Source organism: Nicotiana tomentosiformis, chromosome 2 (assembly GCF_000390325.3).
Source record: "Nicotiana tomentosiformis chromosome 2, ASM39032v3, whole genome shotgun sequence".
NCBI lineage: Eukaryota > Viridiplantae > Streptophyta > Magnoliopsida > Solanales > Solanaceae > Nicotiana > Nicotiana tomentosiformis.
The window spans coordinates 100,921,481-100,940,652 of NC_090813.1; the positions used below are offsets into that span (position 1 = coordinate 100,921,481).

General features: G+C 39.2%; 1 protein-coding gene across 6 annotated transcripts in view; it reads right to left on the reverse strand.

Moving 5' to 3' along the window:
• LOC104121621 (transportin MOS14) overlaps positions 1–15,663 on the reverse strand; it is a 98,015-nt gene extending 82,352 nt beyond the window's left edge. For 3 of the 6 annotated variants that reach the window (XM_070195930.1, XM_070195929.1, XM_070195926.1), the window contains exons 1-4: positions 15,308–15,662; positions 3,107–3,205; positions 2,794–3,015; positions 2,559–2,684 (exon numbers count right to left, since the gene is read on the reverse strand). In XM_070195930.1, coding sequence (XP_070052031.1) covers positions 2,559–2,684; positions 2,794–3,015; positions 3,107–3,205; positions 15,308–15,523 — 663 coding nt within the window. In that variant the 5' untranslated portion in view covers positions 15,524–15,662. Of the gene's footprint in view, positions 1–2,558; positions 2,685–2,793; positions 3,016–3,106; positions 3,206–14,991; positions 15,226–15,307 lie in introns of all 6 variants that reach the window. The other 3 variants (XM_070195931.1, XM_070195928.1, XM_070195927.1) reach the window with 3 other exon arrangements.
• Positions 15,664–19,172: the final 3,509 nt, after the last annotated feature.

The window sequence follows — 19,172 nt, forward strand, 5'->3', positions numbered from 1 at the left end:
TCCCGTGGCTAAAGTAGCATTTGTCCGCCTTTTTCTATCCATGGTTGTTGTTCGCCATTGGCCTCTCTATCAGTTGGACATTAAGAATATTTTTCTCCACGGTGACCTTCAAAATGAAGTTTATATGGAACAACCACCTAGTTTGTTGATCAGGGAGTCTAGTGGCCTTGTAGGTTGGTTGTGTTGGTCACTCTGGTTTGAAACAGTTTGCTCGAGCATGGTATGGTAAGTTTTAACACAATTGTTCAGGAATTTGGAATGACTCGTAGTAAAGCTAAATAGCTAATCATTCTGCGTTTTATCGGCATTCTTCTCAAACTTTGTGTATTTATTTGAAGGTTTATGTTGACGATATAGTTATTACCGGGAATGATCACGATAATATCAGTAGTTTGAAGCAACATCTCTTTCAGCACTTCCAGAATAAGGATCTAGGCACATTGAAGTATTTTCTAAGTATTAAGGTCACTCAATCAAGCTCAGGTATTGTTATTTCACTGCGGAAGTATCCATTAGACATTTTTGAGGAGACAGGAATGACAGGTTGTAGACCCATTGACACTCCTCTGGATCCGAATGCTAAACTTCTATCAGGACAAGGGGAGCCTCTTAGTGATCCTGCAAGATATAGGCGACTCATTAGTAAGTTGAATTACCTCACAGTTTATGGATTCTCTCTGTGATAGTTAGTGGGATACAGTTATAAAATCAGCCCCAAGCAAAGGACTATTGTTCGAGAATCGAGGATCGAGGTCATGAGCAGATCGTGGGCTATATAGATGTTGATTGGGCAGGATCAACTTTCGTAGACGTTCAACGTTTGGATATTGTGTTTTAGTATGAGGTAATTTGGTGTCTTGGAAAAGCAAGAAACATAATTTGGTTGCTCGGTCTAGTGCAGAAGCAGAATATCGAGCAATGGTTATGGCAACTTGTGAGCTAGTTTGGATCAAACAGTTGCTCAAAGAATTGAAATTTGGTGAAATCGACCATATGAAACGTGTGTGTGATAATCAAGCTGCCCTTAATATTTGCATCAAATCCAATGTTCCATGAGAGGACTAAACATATTCAAATTGACTGTCACTTCATCAGAGAAAAGATACTCTCAGGAGATATTGCTATAACGTTTGTGAAGTCGAATGATCAGCTTGCAGATATTTTCATCAAGTCCCTCACTGATCCTCGTATTAGTTACATATGTAACAAGCTCGGTACATATGATTTGTATGCACCAGCTTGAGGGGGAGTGTTAGAAAGTTAATATAATTGTAAATAAGTATAGTCCCACATGGAATATGATTAGTATATGTATTGTATGTTATAAATAGGGGTTGATTAATGTATTTATTATGTATTGTTATAAATAGGGGTCGATTAGTGTATGTATTGTGTATTGTAAAGGCTCGGGTAAAGACGTTGATCATCGCTTTTTGCATTGTAGAGTGGCTTCACGACTAGGGATGATGGTCCTTAATTGGTTTGGTTCACATTGGGTGATGTCGGGCACAATGACCTCAATCTCAGAGACATTCCAATACAAAAAGCTAATATGGGACACCCCACAGAATTTTATAACTCCAAGCAGTTTCTCCATTATTGTATAAAAAATATTTTTGTCAAAAGCAAATACTCCATCCGTTTCAATTTATGTGAACTTATTTCCTTTTCGGTCTGTGCCAAAAAGAATGACCACTTTCCCTATTTGGAAATAATTTACCTTTACGCAATGATTTATAGCCACACAAAATATATGTGCCTCATTTTACACCACAAGTTCAAAAGTCTTCTCTCTTTTCTTAAACTCCGTACCCAGTCAAATGGGTTCACATAAATTGAAACGGATGGAGTATAAGTGTTCTTATGAGGTCGAAATAACTCAGAACAGGCATAAGGTTAAGCATGACCCTCAAACCAAAGAAGGCAAACCATACTGCGAGTCGGTCAGAATGTGATAACTCTCTTGGTGATCCAGTAGTTCAATGAACTGAAAGACCTTGCTCAGGCCAGGATTTACCTGCACCAGGTTTTCTATTAACCTAGGTTGACAATCAGGTTTTGCATAGTTGCGAGAGTTCCCTTTTGCAAGGAAATTAGAATATTGGGTTTCTCCGCACCACTATACAGAGTACAGACTACACCTGAATCTAGGTCAGTGCAAAGAGATAGAGAAGGAGGATCAATAAGTAGATTTTTTTATGCCTCTAATCAGATATATGTGAATCAAATCCTTTTAAAATTTTAAAAGAGAGAGAGAGAGAGAGAAGATAAATTAAATACTCAAGAACAAGTAAGATTTGCAGAATCTAGTTGCCGTTGAAGAGTTAATGACAATTATTGATTAATAGAGCCACATGCCAGTGTTTATCATCATATTATTAGCATTTTTAACTGGATTTGTTGTTGTTGTCATAGTTGTATATCAGGTCGTCATATCTTAACCTTTTCCGTAAAACGACTTTGTTTGGGGGTTTGAAACAGTCATTGCTTATTCTTTTCTAGTTATTGATTGACCACCGAAAGACCTGGGTTAATGTATTTAGTCAAGATGAACTTACCCAACTTAACAAACAACGCAAAATTTTTCTGTGCCTGCCCTGGAGTTGAATGCTACTGTCAAAACTCTTATCACTCTGACGATGAAGGAACTCAAGAACCACGGAAGTATGCGAGAGAAGCTGCTCCTTACAGAAAAATATACGTGTAAGTAATAGAAGCTGGAAAAAGTGCACCAGTGCATTCCAAAGGATCAACTTTTCCAAAAAATGTGCAGCTCTAAAGAGAGTTCTAAACCTCTCGACCATACTCGCGTCGCTGAGCCGAACTAGTTCTGTGATCAGTATTCTGATCTTCCACAACTTCTGGAAGGACTGTCAGCATTTCCAAGACAGCAATGGTGCCTTCATCATGGTTTTCCAAACTTTGGAGACTGCAAAAGAGTTTCTCAATTGGTTTGCCATGCTCTACAGCGTGAAGCATGAGCGCAGAGAGAGCAAGACAAATTTGAGTCAACAGCTGTTTCCAACAAAATAAACATTTTAGCCAAAGCAAATAATTAATATTTTTAACAACAATAAAATTTTGAGCAAGCAGACAGTTGAATCACCTGCGGAGGGCCTAAACTAAATTTCTTAGCAGCCAATAGAAGAGCATTTAGCAGAGCATCCTTTGCTCCCATTTGCAAGTAGCTTCCTTCATTTTGTATCTGTAAGCAATAAGGTATGAGCAACCTCAAAAAGCAGAAATAAGATACATGACTCTTCCTTTCCTAAATCCAGCACAGTACCAACATAATGAAAGTATGATCAGGTGCCATTCTGAAATATGACAAGTTAAGAGGCTATTCTTTACCAGCCAACGTCACAATGAAACTTATTAACAAGACGCTAAATAACACTGAAGAAACAATGTAAGCAGCTTATGGCTAATGTACTGATGTCACTTATAGCAAGTCAGAGATCCGCAGAATAACGATACAGTTCTACTCATAATCACACAATCTAAGTTACAGAAACTAGGGTTAGAAGCAGCATGTGTTAAGTCTTCCCCCACCATAGTGTTACCCCGCCCCACCCTACGTATCTCGTCATTTACATTTTCAGGTTTTCTTTATTTTTTAACAAATTAAAAATAATCCTTTTATCCATTTTTATACATTTAAAATCATCTCCAATTTACTTTATATTTTTTAATTTATTATTTTGTGATTTTTCATTATTGCTCCTTTAAATTGCAACCAAAATAACTTGAAAAGAGTAAAATCTTGATTATTCTATCGAGCTTGGAAATTTCTAGTAATTATGAGTGTATACAACTTTGTTAAATTACTGATTCTAGGCAAGATCTCATCTACTTTCCAAACCAAACCATACCTAATCAAATCGAATTGACCCTAATTAATGTAAATCTTGTTCAAATCTCGAAGCTACCCATAAAGTTGTAGCACACACAAGTTTGTTATAAATGTATTCAGCTCGAGGTCTTCAAAGGGATTTAATAAGAACATCTGCTAAAGTTTATTTGAGTTTGTAAAGTTTGTGGCAATGTGTATGAACTTAATGTTTACCTAATAATATAGCAATACACCTCCATATGTTTATCCTTTCATGAAAAACTGCATTCATATTACTTTATCAAAAAAAAGAATGAAAAACTGCATTCTTGGCTATGTATAGGGAAGCTTGATTGTCACATATTACCTTCATCTATTTAACTTCAATGCACATTAACTCTAGGAGAACTTGTTTTAACCAGATAAGCTCACAGGTTACAAAGATCATAGCTCCATGTCCTGCGTTTTACAAAGCGCTAACACTTTGTTTTTTTACTTTTCTAAGAGTTCGGGTTTCCTCCATCATCACACCGTATCAAGAAGTAGAACGTCTATCTGATAGAGAATTATCAGAATGCCCAACATCTAATTGCCCATGGTCAGACCATATTCAGGTGTGAATTATTTTGTCCCAATGACCACTATACGGAGCTTGTAGAAGCCAATTGACCATACTTACTGCAATGAAATTTTTGTTTCGTGTTCTATAGAAGCCAATGACCATACTTACTGCAAAGAAATGGGATGTCATCATTTAAAGGGGATAGATTACTCCAACTAAATAGATTCTTAAGACATTTGGTTTTCAGGGAACTACTGGGAGTTGAAATGCCATCAAAGTATCTACGATTTTTTTCTGTCCAAGAACACCAAAATATACATGCTGGGGACATCGGTTAGATCTTGTTGATGGTTCTGTCAACTTTCCAATAGCTCCAACTTTCAACTGCTCCTTTATCTCTTGGGGGATTGTCCAAATAAATGCCAAAAACTGAAAGGAACATGTGCCGCAGAACAGAAGCCACTTTACAATGTAGGAATAACTTGTTCTATTGATTCTGAACTATCCAGGCACAGCTAGCCTCTCTTCACCACCTGAAAATTCCTTCTACATAGGTTGTCTTGGGTCAAAATAGCACATTTGAGGGTTGTCTATGGGAAGCACAAGACCTTTATAGGGAGTTTTGTCTTCCCTATAAGCTTCCATGGCCAAAGCTCAATTACTTCATTAAGTGCACACAGTTTGTTGTATCCTGCCCTCACTGAATAAGAGCCACCACTAAGGCCTCTCAGAAATAATTTATTTTACCTATCAAAAAAAATGAGCTACCACTGAGGTTGTCCCACCTTAGGTTGTCTTAGGTTTGTGTGCTCATTTGGAAGCTTTACAGAACTTTGAGTAGATCAAAGAGTTCACCAAGTTCGCGTTTCTGCCAGTGTTGTCAAAGGCGCGCTTAAGACCTAAAGCGAGGCTCAAAACATGTTGAGCGTTTCGCCTCGCTTTGCGGGCGCTTCAATGTCTCATCAAGGCTCTAAGGCATACTTTCCTTGCCCATGAGTGTAATCCTGGAAATGCGACACTGAACAATTGATATTTCACTTTATCGTTATTTTTTCTTCAACTTTTTTTGTCCATATATTTGTTATTCATGCTTATAATTATTGGTCTTGGACGACATATACATATTTTTACTTTTTTCTCCGGTTGCGCCTTTTTTCATTAAAGCCCACGCTTTATTTTCCCTTTGCGCTTAAAGCCCCAACGGGCCTTAGAGCTTTTTTGCGCTTTTCGCCTTTGATAACACTGGTTTCTGCATGTTTCTCCTGAAGTGCAGATCCCCATATGTTCCTTGATCTATATTGAGCTATCTGGGAGTAAGATCAACTACTATCTGATAAAGGGAAGGATCAGAGTCTTTTAGGGGCTGAATGTGAAGTCACTTGTCCTTCCAAAATTTAACTAGGGTGCCATTTCCAACCCTGAAGGACACATCATGAAAAAATTCATCTTTCAAACGGTAGATATGCTTCCAGAGACCAACTCCGTGTGGGAATCTGTTCTGTTTGGTACACCAACGGTCTTTCTTCATGTATTTAGCATTCATTATTTTCTTCCATAAACGTGTTCCTTCCTAGCCATATCTCCACCACCACTTCATGAGCAAACTCTTATTGTGTTTGGCCAAGTCTCTAACACCCAGTCCACACCTTGCTTCTTAGGAAGAATTACCCTTAACAACTTCACTAGGAGAAATTTGTGGTTTGCATTATTTCCTTTCTATAGAAAATATCTTCTAATTTTGTCCAGTTGCCTTTGGACCTTGCTTGGCATAGGGAAGGGAGGGTAACAAGATTTATGTAGGTAAACTATCCACGACACTATTGATTAATGCCAGTCTTCTACTCATTGAGAGGTAGTGTATTTTCCATGTTGCCAATCTTTTCTCCACCTTCTCAATAACTCCATTCTAAACTTTAGATGCTTTGCACTTGGCTTCCAGCGGAAGGCATGGAAAAGAGCCAATTTTACAGACTATGATTTCAGCCGTTAGGCACTATATTCACAGGATATATCATGCCCTTCTGCATATTAATGTCCATTCCTGAGATGACTTCAAAAATTAGTAATGTCAGATTCAGATATTACATCTGTAATTTTTCTACCCCACAGAAGATTAAAGACTCATCTGCGTAGAGTAAATAAGACACTAATTGAGTTTACTGTGTTACCGCCCACCTTGAATCATTCAATGCACTTTGTCTGCTTTGCTTGTCTAACATTTGCTCAAACCTTCCATGGCAAGGATAAAAAAGGGGGAAAGGGGATCTCCTCGTCAGATTCCTTTCTGTGGGGAAAAAAATCCAACTGAAGTTATGTTCACTATGATAGTGACAGTAATGAGGCTGAATTTAATCTATCTGACCCATCTATCACCAAACCCTATTCCCTCAGTAATGACAGTAGATAGGACCAACTTATTTGATCAAAGGCTTTCTCTATATTCAGCTTGCAAAGGATGCCAGAAAGACCACTTTTTAATCTCCCATCTAGTATCTCATTTGCTATAACTGTTGGTAATCTGTCTATTCTTCAAAAAAAGCAATTTGCTCTTCTCAAACTAGTTTCCCAGATATTTTTTTTTTGATAAGGTAAATTGTATTAATCAAAAGGGAGAGAACTCTCGTGTACACAAAGTATACCAAAGACGTAGAGAATTTATATCAGAACATGATTTTCTACAAAAGACGCTCAATCTTCTATACAAGTAGGGGCTAAGTGAGTGCACCAAAAAGCGATCAAAGATAAAAGGCTATTCTTAAGATGTGAAAAAGGAGCCTCAATCTCCTCAAAAGCTCTCCTATTTCTCTCCCCCCATACTACCCACATGAGAGCTAACGGAGCGAATTTCCACGCCTTTTGCTTTCTTCTTCTACGGAAACCGCCCCAGCTATATAACATTTCCTTTACAGTGCTTGGCATCACCCATTGAACACCAAAGATATTCAGGATTGCCCTTCACAAAGCTGAGGACACATGGCAATGCAACATAAGGTGATCAACTTCTTCTCCTGAGCTTTTACACATGTAGCACCAACTAACAAGTGTAATTCCCCTCTTTCGGAGATTTTCAGCAGTCAAAATCACTGCTCTTGCCGCTAGCCATGCAAAAAAGCACACCTTCGTGGGCGCCCTAGGAATCCAGATCGAGGAGTATGGAAAAGTGGTCTCCTCTCTCACCAACATACTCTGGTAAAATGACTTTACGGTGAACAAACCATCGCCATGCAAGCCCCATCTCCAAGAATCGCAGGATGGCTGGAGCATGTCTTGCCCGTATAGCAGTGCCAACAAAACTTGAAGCTCCGCAATCTCCCAATCTTGCATGTTCCTCCTGAATGAGAGGTCCCATACTACCCCCTTCATGCTCCTTGCAAATCTGTTGGACCATCAGTTCCTTCTGGTTTGAAACTCTGAAGACGTGGGGGAAGGAGACCCTCAAAGGATCCTCTCCACACCACCTATGATTCCAAAAGCTGATTCTCCTTCCATCCCCCACCCTGTAAGTGATTTTGCCACTGAATGCTTCCCAATTCTTCATGATACTCCTCCACATGCCACACCCGAAAGGTGTTGTGATCGCCTTGGTCCTCCAACCCCTCCCGTTGAATCATACTTTTCTACTATGACCTCCCTCCATAGAGCATGCTCTTCTACCCCGAATCTCCACAGCCACTTTCCCATTAAAGCTCTGTTAAATACCCTAAGATCTTTCACTCCAAGTCCACCCCACTTCTTTGGGAAAGTGACTGTCTGCCAATTCACTAGATGAAACTTTCTAGTTCCATCCGCCGCATCCCAAAGGAAGTTCCTTTGGAGTCGCTCCAGTTTTTCTGTGATGCTCACCGGTGCTTGCAACAGGGATAAGTAATAGGTTGGCATACTCGATAAAGTGCTTTATCTAGTGCACAAGATTTGATTGTTGCCAGCACCTCTTCCCCTCAAATGCTCTCTCTAACCATGCTTTCTCAGTTAGTGTTATGCTAACCAAATTTTCAAAGTTAGCATCAGGCCTCATTCTCATTGTAAAGACCTTGATAGAACCTCAATACTTCTGTCTTGGTGGCATCTTTGTCTTCACTGATTTCTTCACCTATGTTTAATTTATCTATACAGTTGTTTCTTCTGTAAAAATTGGCCATTTTCTGAAAGTACTTAGTGTCTTGTCTCCTTCTTTGAGCTAGAGGCACCTGAATTTTTGCCTCAATGCCATTTGTTGTAATTCAAATTTCAATTGCATTGGTTACTCCTTTTCTGCTTCAGTCAAAGAACTACTCTCAGTTGCTTGTTCCAGTAATGCAAGATCCTCAAGTAACGTATGCTTTTGTGCTTCCAATTACCAAAGGTCTCTCTATTCTAAACAGTGATGCCCATTTTCAAACTTCTCAGTTTTTGTATTAAAGTGAAGTCTAGATTGCCCCCAATTGTGTAGTAGCTCTGCCACCCCATTTTGAAAAGGTTTGATGGTTGGAAATTGTCATTACACTCGGGGAATATTAGGAATCTGTCTATTCTTGAAGCTTGCAGATGTTGCAGCAGCCGATAAAACAGTAAAAGAAAGGGATAGAAAGCTAAGCTAAGCTAAGAAAACAAAATTAGGGCAAAGAAAATAATTTTAATTGATGATGCCAACTCTGCAGATACAAGGACCTATATGCTCCAATCTTTACTAAAGGACAAAACCGGATAACTAACTCTGTAGGACTAAAAGTAAATGTCAAGGACTAATTACATGGGTCCAATTGTAAATACATAAAGGTATAAAATAAACTAGAAGAGGGACTAAGGTGTCGCACCCCAAAACTTATAACCTCCCATCTGTTTAACTAATTTTAACGGCTAGGTACAACTCCGCAAGCCCAACGTACAACCTTCTGAGCTTCTTCTTTTCTACTGCATATCAGTTCCCTCCTGTTGAAATCTTCCTTGTCCTCAAGGAAGGAAAGATGGAAAACGTATCTTTAGAGCTGAATAGTCCTCCCATGTTGCCAACTCTGATGGTAACTCCTTCCATTTAACCAACACCTGCGCCACTGCTTTGTTTCCCTTTTGAATCATCCTTTTATCCATTATTTTCTCTGGTTGTGGGCAGTAAGGGCTAGACAACTCGATGACAGGAGGGTGTGTTATAGTAGGAGGCAATTCATGACAGATCTTCAGCTGGGAAACATGAAAGGTTGGGTGCAGCAAGAGCTGGGCAGGAAGGGACAACTTGTATGCCACTGGTCCTATCTTCTGTAACACGTGGTAAGGGCCATAGTATCTTGCTGATAACTTAGTAAAATGCCTGCCCGACATGGAAAGTTGCCTGTACGGTTGGATTTTGAGGTAAACCCAACCTCCCTCCTTGAATTGTCTGTCAGACCTATGTTTGTTGGCTTGTTCTTCCATCCTTTGTTGGGCTCTTTTGAGGTGATACTTCAACAATTGTGTCTTGAACTCTCTAGTCAATAGGCTTCTGTCCACTTCTTCTACCTGAGAATCTCCAGCCATGTACGGTAAGTGTAATGGGGGTGGTTGTCCATAGAGGGCTTCATATGGTGTGCTCTGTATAGAGGTATGGAAAGTTGTATTGTACCACCATTCTGCAGATGCTAAGAATTGGGACCAATCTGATTGTGAGTCTGAACAAAAGCACCTTAAGTAGGTCTCTAGGCACCTGTTCACTATCTATGTTTGCCCATATGTGTGAGGATGATAAGCAGTAGAGGTATTGAGTGTTACTCCCACTAGGGAGAACAATTCCTGCCAAACTTTACTGGTAAAGATTAGATCTCTATCACTAATGATATCCTCAGGTACCCCATGTAACTTATAGATGTTTTCCATAAAGAGTTTTGCAACATCATTGGCAGAATAAGGATGGGAGACAGCAGTGAAATGAGCATATTTGGTGAGTCGATCCACCACCACCCAAATCACTGTTTTTCCTTTAGATTTAGGCAGTCCATCTATGAAATCCATGTTAATACTGCTCCATGCTGCTACTGGTATTTTGAGTGGTTGCAGCAACCCAGGGTAAGGGGCATTGTCATATTTGTGCCTCTGGCAAACATCACATGCCTTGACCAGTTCTTGGACTTCCTGCTTCATGTTCTTCCAATAGAAAAGAGCAGCTACTTTCCTCTAAGTGTTATATATCCCTGAATGTCCTCCCACTGTTGAACTATGCCACATTTGTAGGATATCTTTTCTAAGTTGAAGATTATGTCCTACCACTAACTTCCCTTTCTTTCTGAGTTGGCCATGGATAAAGGTGTACCCTTTTGTATCAGTTTCTCCCTGTTGTATTGATTGAATGACTGCCCTCAGTTCTTCATCTAGCTCCCAGCTTTGCATAATCATTTCTAGCAAATCAGTTCTCACAGTGGATAGTGTCATTGCAACAAGTTGGATCAATGGAATTCTAGACAAGGCATCTGCTGCCTTGTTTTCCTTTCCCTTCTTATACTCAATTTCAAAGTCATATTGCATCAGCTTAGTGATCCATTTGAGTTGAGTTCCAGTGTGTAGTTTCTGTTCTAAGAGGAATTTTAGGGCTCTCTGGTCTGTTGCCATCACTAATGCCAACAATCCCTTGCTGAGAAAGGCAATAGGCTGCCCTTTCTGCATCAACACAGCTCCAATGCCTACATTACAAGCATCAGTCTCAACCACAAAAGCTAAGGAGAAGTCAGGAAGGGCTAATATAGGTGTTGTGGTGAGGGGAACTTTAAGTTGGCTGAAGGCTTCAGTCCATGTGAAACCATCTTTTTTAAGCATATTAGTAAGAGGTTTACTGATCACCCCATAGCCTTTTATGAACCTCCTATAATACCCTGCTAGCCCCAGAAAACCTCTTAATTGTGTCACAGATTGAGGCTTAGGCCAGGATTGTACAGCCTCAACCTTCTTAGGATCTTTAGATACCCCTTGAGATGAAATGTAATGACCTAAGTATTCCACCCTCTTTGCAGCAAAAACACACTTACTTCTCTTTGCCAATAACTGGTGTTGGAGTAGTAAGTCAAAGACTCTTCTTAAGTGCTGCAAATGTTCTTCCAAGCTCCTGCTATAAACTAGGATATCATCAAAGAAAACTAGAATGAATTTCCTGAGATGTTCTTGGAAAATGTGGTTCATCAAACTCTGAAAGCTGGAGGGTGCATTGGTCAACCCAAAGGGCATGACCAGGTACTCATAGTGCCCAGAATGAGTTTTGAATGATGTCTTATGAACATCATCTGGTGCCATTCTGATCTGATGGTACCCTGCCCTTAGGTCTATCTTGGAGTAAATCTGTGATCCACCCAGTTCATCTAGGAGTTCTTCAATGATGGGTATGGGAAATTTGTCCTTGATGGTCACCTTGTTGAGAGCTCTGTAGTCAACACACAGCCTCCAAGATCCATCATTCTTGCTCACTAGCACTACTGGAGAGGCATAGGAACTAGAACTATATTGTATGATGCCTTGGTTCATCATTTCCCTAACCATTGTCTCAATGACATCCTTCTGCACCGGTGAGTATCTATAAGGTCTTGAGTTAACTGGTAGACTGCCCTCCATCAAAGGAATATGGTGATCAAACACCCCTCTTGAGGGGAGTAACTGTGTAGGCTCACCAAATATCCTTGCATACTCATCAAGAACCTGCTTTAGCTCCACGGGCTCTTCAACTCCTTCAGGTTCTGTTACTTCCACCTCTTTGCATTCTGCCTCTCTTACCTTGACCATGAAGAACTGGGATCCTTCAATGGCCATTTTGTTCATTGATTTTGCTTGGATTGTTTTAAATTTAGGCTGGATTCCTTGCAATGTGAGCAGCTCCCACTTATACTCAAATTCAATCATGAGCTTCTTGAAATTGAACTTGATATCTTCTAAGGGGTAGAGTCACTGTATTCCCAGCACTATGTCATTTTTGCCAATTGGGAATACAAGAAAATCGTCCTGAAATACAGCCCCTTGCATTAACCACTGGAATCCCTTACAGATACTGTTTGTTGGCACTTCCCTACCATTAACAACTTGTACCAACTGAGGTTTAGTTTTACTTATTTGGCACCCCAACCTTTTTTGTTGTTTCTTCATTTATGAAGTTGTGTGTAGAGCCACAATCAATGAAAATTTCCAATGGTCTTTGCTTTGTGAACCCTCTCAACCTCAAGGTCTGATAACCTAAGGTTCCATTTAAAGTTTGTAGGGAAATGGCACAGTTCTCAGGGAATTCCTTGGCTATATCTTCTCCTTCTTCTTCCATTTGGATCTCTTCAACCTCCTCTACTGGTACCTCACCTGCCTCCATTTCTAAGGAAAACAATTGCCTCTTAGCCTGGCACTTGTGGCCATGCACAAACTTCTCATCACAAAAGAAACACAATCCTTGAGCCCTCTTCTCTTCCATTTCTGCTGGACTCAACCTTCTTCTTCTATTGTTATCAAATTTAGTTGTGACTAGCTTCTTGAGTGTATTCAAGTTGCTCCTAGGCCAATTGTTATGACCATGACTCATGTTTCCTCTATTCACAAATGACAGAGTTGCCAATTTTTATGGCCTTACTCTGAGCTGCAAAACTGGATTCATGCAGCCGGGCTAAATAGAAAGCATGGGGTAATGTACAAGGATTTCCAATTCTCACTGCATGGCTAAGTTCTGGCTTGAGGTTGTTTAAAAATATGCTAATAGCATGTTCTACTGATATAGTGAACCTAGTCATGACATTGACAAAGGTTCTTTGGTAATCCTTCATTGTCCCTGTGTGTTTGATATTCATGATCTCAGTCATTGGAACAGTATATTCAGCCCCAAAAGTGTCACACAAAGCCCAGATATACTCCTCCCAAGTAGGAAGTGGTAATTGTCCCCTGCTCCTCATATAGCCTAAGTGTCACTGAAGGGCATCACCCTCAAAATGAAGAGAGACCAGCTTCATTTTCTGTTGAATGGTGACATCCTCCTCAGCAAAGAATTGCTCCACCTTATACAACCAAGTTCTCAAATCTTCACCATCAAACTTATGAAATTCAACTTTGGTGTACTTGGTAAAAGGCAGGTTAGGATAGGCTACATTTTGTGTGTTTGGTTGGTTTGTGTTTATGGGGTTGTTTTGATAAGGTATATGTGCAGGGGTAGGATGAAGAGGTGTCTGGATATATGGTGTTTGGTGATACAGGGGTGGTGAAATGTGTGTAGGTTGTGGGTAATATGTTGGTGGATAAGACATGCCATGATTATAAGAGCCATATGACACTGCCATGTTCTGGGCAGAGTAGTAGGGTCTATTGGCACCATGAGGAGTAAGAAAAGGTTGGTGCTGGAAGGTGGTAAATCTGGGTTGAATCTGGGTTGAAGGGAGAAGCTTTGCTGCATTGGTTGGTTTTGGAACTGGTTGAACTGAGCTATGGAGGCTCGACCCAGTGTTATAGGAGCTTGGGGTTGAGAGAAGGTGCTTACAGGAAGTAGGAGAAGGTTAAGATTAGCAGGAATAATAGGTGGAGGCAACTGAGAGTTAGGGATTTGGTTGCTCGCAGTCAATGGAACAGTGTTACTACTTGTTCCTATAGAGACTGAATTGTTAACACAAACAGAAGGAGTAGCTACCTCACCTAGGTCGAGTGGCTTATCACTTGACGAATATAGCTCCCCTCCACTCTGGTTGAGGTCCTTGTCTCTCTCAGGTCTCTTTACGCCATGGATGACCTCGTTTAGCACCTCTCTGATTTCACTCAAGGCTTCCTCTTGATTTCTGCATGCTTGTTCATGGCCAGCTTCAAGCTCGTCTTGTCTAGCTGTAAAACGCGTCATCTCTGCAGAGATTTTGTGTAGCATATTCATCACTTCATTTAATTCCGCCATTAATCCACAGAGCCGAGGACTTGCTCTGATACCACTGTTGCAGCAGCCGATAAAACAGTAAAAGAAAGGGATAGAAAGCTAAGGTAAGAAAACAAAATTAGGGCAAAGAAAATAATTTTAATTGATGATGCCAACTCTGCAGATACAAGGACCTATATGCTCCACTCTTCACTAAAGGACAAAACCGGATAACTAACTCGATAGGACTAAAAGTAAATGTCAAGGACTAATTACATGGGTCCAATTGTAAATACATAAAGGTATAAAATAAACTGGAAGAGGGACTAAGGTGTCGCACCCCAAAACTTATAACCTCCCATCTGTTTAACTAATTTTAACAGCTAGTTACAACTCCGCAAGCCCACCGTACAACCTTCTAAGCTTCTTCTTTTCTACTGCATATCACATGGAGTCTTCCCCATGTGTAACGAGCTCCTTGAAGAGGAAGATCAATGATGCACAGGTCTTGAATAGTGTCAGAGAATGATTTCATTGCCCTGAACCCTAAGTAGTGTAATTCTTGCAATAATCTCAATAAACCTGATATAATCACACATCGTGACCTTGCAATGTACGAAAAATGATAGACAAACCCAAGTTTGTCACCAAATGTTAAGCATAGAATTCAAAGACAATAATTAAAATGCATCAAACAACACTACGACAGACATCAACAATCTGCAAGTTTGAGATAATCGCAATCGCATTATCTCCCTGCCAAAAATAAAAGGAAGAAGAACAAGGAAAATTTGATAACTTAACCGAGATACTCAAAATCAAAATGCAATTGTTTCACAACCATTACATTCCCTCTCTGCTATCAGAAGAATTACATGACCATCAATGAAGATACAGAAAAGGAGATACTATCGAGTGTACTGGGTATCCGCCCCATTACAACTTTACAAACAATAAGGTGTGCCCCTTTTGAAGTGTTTCCCTACCCCGTCCGGATAAGATTTCGCCCCGCTTGCTGTCCAATTGGGAAACACCAACCTTAATGCATATAAATGAGGAGAAGGGTTCATATGCAAAATAGAAAGTGAAGGGGGAGTAGAAGAATCTATTGGCCTCTGACCTTTCGCTTGAGAATCTGAGCGGCAAAAAATTCGACTTCAAAGTCAGAAACAAATTGTTGATGATAATTAGATGTCAGGATGGACGTGGCGACTTCCCAAGCAGCATCGGTCTGCTGAAACTGTACTAGCCATTGATTAGCAGCAACACGGTTGCACGATTGGCTATCGTGATTTAGCACGTGAACAGCTTGCGCGACCTTCATTTGCAGCTCCATTTGTCTTCGTCTCCAACTCTAAGAAAGCAACGGACATGACTCAATCATCAAAAACCAACGGCGACAGAACGATACCTAACAGGGTCACAAGTCTCGGAAGCCCAAAACCCATTTCAAGTATCGCGCTGTGCCCTTATTTTTTAATGGGTTAATATTTTTAATATTTTTAGCGTTAAACTCATAAAAAAAATTATGCGTTCAAATATAATATTTGTTAATTAAGATTTTAGCAGATTTTTATATATAAATTGATATTCATATCCTAAATTATGGGTTCAGTTGAACCCATAGGCAAAAGGCTTGATACGCCCCTCGTCTCATTATTACCTTATTTTTTCTTCTCAACTTTCCCTTCTTTATTATTAAATAATTCTATTTTATCATTTATCTTACTTTTTTTCATAATTATTATACCTTACTTTTTCTTTGTAATATTGCAAGTTATTCTTCATATTATTGGTGTATGATATCATAATTTATTTTTTAAGTGACTTACCAAGGACAATAAATACAAGTCCAAGTCAATCAAGAAAAATCAAGAGTACAAATGACTAAGGTAGCGTTTGTTAAAAAGTGTAAAAACTAAATTATTACTTGGTGTTTGGTTGAGAACAAAATTTTGCAAACAATTTTTTTCTTTATTTTTATTTATTTATTATTTATTATGCAAAAACTCTACTTTAATGGAAGCAAATGCTACCTAAAGAATTAGGAGCGAATCTACAGAATTAGATGTGGATTTTTAGGAATCCAATAGCTTTGCCCCAGTCCTCTAATGACCTGATCGATCGTTTTGAGTGTTAGAACCATGTTCCACTATTTGATACTTCTCTTATGTTTGTTTAATATTTTATGATTTGCGGGGATGGGTGATTTAATTTTTATGGGGTTCAGGAGTACTTTGGAACACTTAGTTTTATTTTGGAAACATTAAGTTTGAAGAGTTGACTAAGGTTTGACTTTTGTGTAAACGGTACTGGATTGGTAATTCGAGGGTCCCAATAGGTTCATATGATGATTTTGGACTTGGGCTTATGTTCGGATTTGGTTTAAGATTTTGACTCTATTTGCCAAAAGTTGTCAATTTAAAGAATTTGAGAGTTATTAAGCTTGATCGATGTTTGATTTTGAGGATATTGGGCCCTGAATGTTATTTCGGGACTAAGGATAAGCTCATTTTGTTGAATGGAACTTATATGCAAAGTTTGGTTGTGATCTGAAGTGTTTAAGCATGAATCGGATGCTTGGTTGGAAGTCTGGAAATTTATGAACGTAAGAGAGCTTAATATGTGGTTTGACCTTTGATCCTTAGATGTTATGATTTTGTATGTGTTTGAAGGCTTTGATAGGTCTGAGAAGTATTGATGGACTTTCTTATATAACTAGATGAAGTTTTGGGGGACTCGAGTGAGTTTTGGATAACCCGGAGCATGTTTGGTGTTGGAAGATTTTCTGGTGCCTCGTGTCCACCGTGTTCACGAGGAGTGCATCGCATTTGCGAGGGTGCATCGAATTCGCGATGAAGGTTTTGGGATATGAGTTATTTCTCTTTGCGTTCGCAAAGAGGGAGTCGCATCCGCGAAGGCTAGAAATGACTAAGGTAGCGTTTGTTAAAAAGTGTAAAAACTAAATTCTTACTTGGTGTTTGGTTGAGAACAAAATTTTGCCAACAAAATTTTTCTTTATTTTTATTTATTTATTATTTATTTTGCGAAAACTCTACTTTAATGGAAGCAAATGCTACCTAAAGAATTAGGGGCGGATCTACAGTATTAGATGTGGATTTTTAGGAATCCAATAGCTTTTGCCCTAGTCCTCTAATGACCTGATCGATCGTTTAGAGTGTTAGAACCATGTTCTACTATTTGATACTTCTCTTATGTTTGTTTAATATTTTATGATTTGCGGGGATGGGTGATTTGATTTTTATGGGGTTCAGGAGTACTTTGGAATAGTTAGTTTTATTTTGGAAGCATTAAGTTTGAAGAGCTGACCAAGGTTTGACTTTTGTGTAAACGGTACTGGATTGGTAATTCGAGGGTCCCAATAGGTTCATATAATGATTTTGGACTTGGATGTATGTTCGGATTTGGTTTAAGATTTTGACTCTATTTGCCAAAAGTTATCAATTTAAAGAATTTGAGAGTTATTAAGCTTGATCGATGTTTGATTTTGAGGATATTGGGACCTGAATGTTATTTCGGGACTAAGGATAAGCTCGTTTTGTTGAATGGAACTTATATGCAAAGTTTGGTTGTGATCTGAAGTGTTTAAGCATGAATCGGATGCTTGGTTGGAAGTCTGGAATTTATGAACGTAAGAGAGCTTAATGTGTGGTTTGACCTTTGATCCTTAGATGTTATGATTTTGTATGTGTTTGAAGGCTTTGTATAGGTCTGAGTAGTATTGATGGACTTTTTTATATAACTAGACGAAGTTTCGGGGGACTCGAGTGAGTTTTGGATAACCCGGAGCATGTTTAGTGTTGGCAGATTTTCTGGTGCCTCGTGTCCACCGTGTTTGCGAGGAGTGCATCGCGTTTGCGAGGGTGCATCGAATTCGCGATGAAGGTTTTGGGATATGAGTTATTTCTCTTTGCGTTCGCAAAGAGGGAGTCGTGTCCGCGAAGGCTAGAAATGACTAAGGTAGCGCTTGTTAAAAAGTGTAAAAACTAAATTCTTACTTGGTGTTTGGTTGAGAACAAAATTTTGCAAACAAATTTTTTCTTTATTTTTATTTATTTATTATTTATTTTGCGAAAACTCTACTTTAATTGAAGCAAATGCTACCTAAAGAATTAGGGGCGGATCTATAGTATTAGATGTGGATTTTTAGGAATCCAATAGCTTTTGCCCTAGTCCTCTAATGACCTGATCGATCGTTTAGAGTGTTAGAACCATGTTCTACTATTTGATACTTCTCTTATGTTTGTTTAATATTTTATGATTTGCGGGGATGGGTGATTTGATTTTTATGGGGTTCAGGAGTACTTTGGAATAGTTAGTTTTATTTTGGAAGCATTAAGTTTGAAGAGCTGACCAAGGTTTGACTTTTGTGTAAACGGTACTGGATTGGTAATTCGAGGGTCCCAATAGGTTCATATAATGATTTTGGACTTGGATGTATGTTCGGATTTGGTTTAAGATTTTGACTCTATTTGCCAAAAGTTGTCAATTTAAAGAATTTGAGAGTTATTAAGCTTGATCGATGTTTGATTTTGAGGATATTGGGACCTGAATGTTATTTCGGGACTAAGGATAAGCTCGTTTTGTTGAATGGAACTTATATGCAAAGTTTGGTTGTGATCTGAAGTGTTTAAGCATGAATCGGATGCTTGGTTGGAAGTCTGGAATTTATGAACGTAAGAGCTTAATGTGTGGTTTGACCTTTGATCCTTAGATGTTATGATTTTGTATGTGTTTGAAGGCTTTGTATAGGTCTGAGTAGTATTGATGGACTTTTTTATATAACTAGACGAAGTTTCGGGGGACTCGAGTGAGTTTTGGATAACCCGGAGCATGTTTAGTGTTGGCAGATTTTCTGGTGCCTCGTGTCCACCGTGTTCGCGAGGAGTGCATCGCGTTTGCGAGGGTGCATCGAATTCGCGATGAAGGTTTTGGGATATGAGTTATTTCTCTTTGCGTTCGCA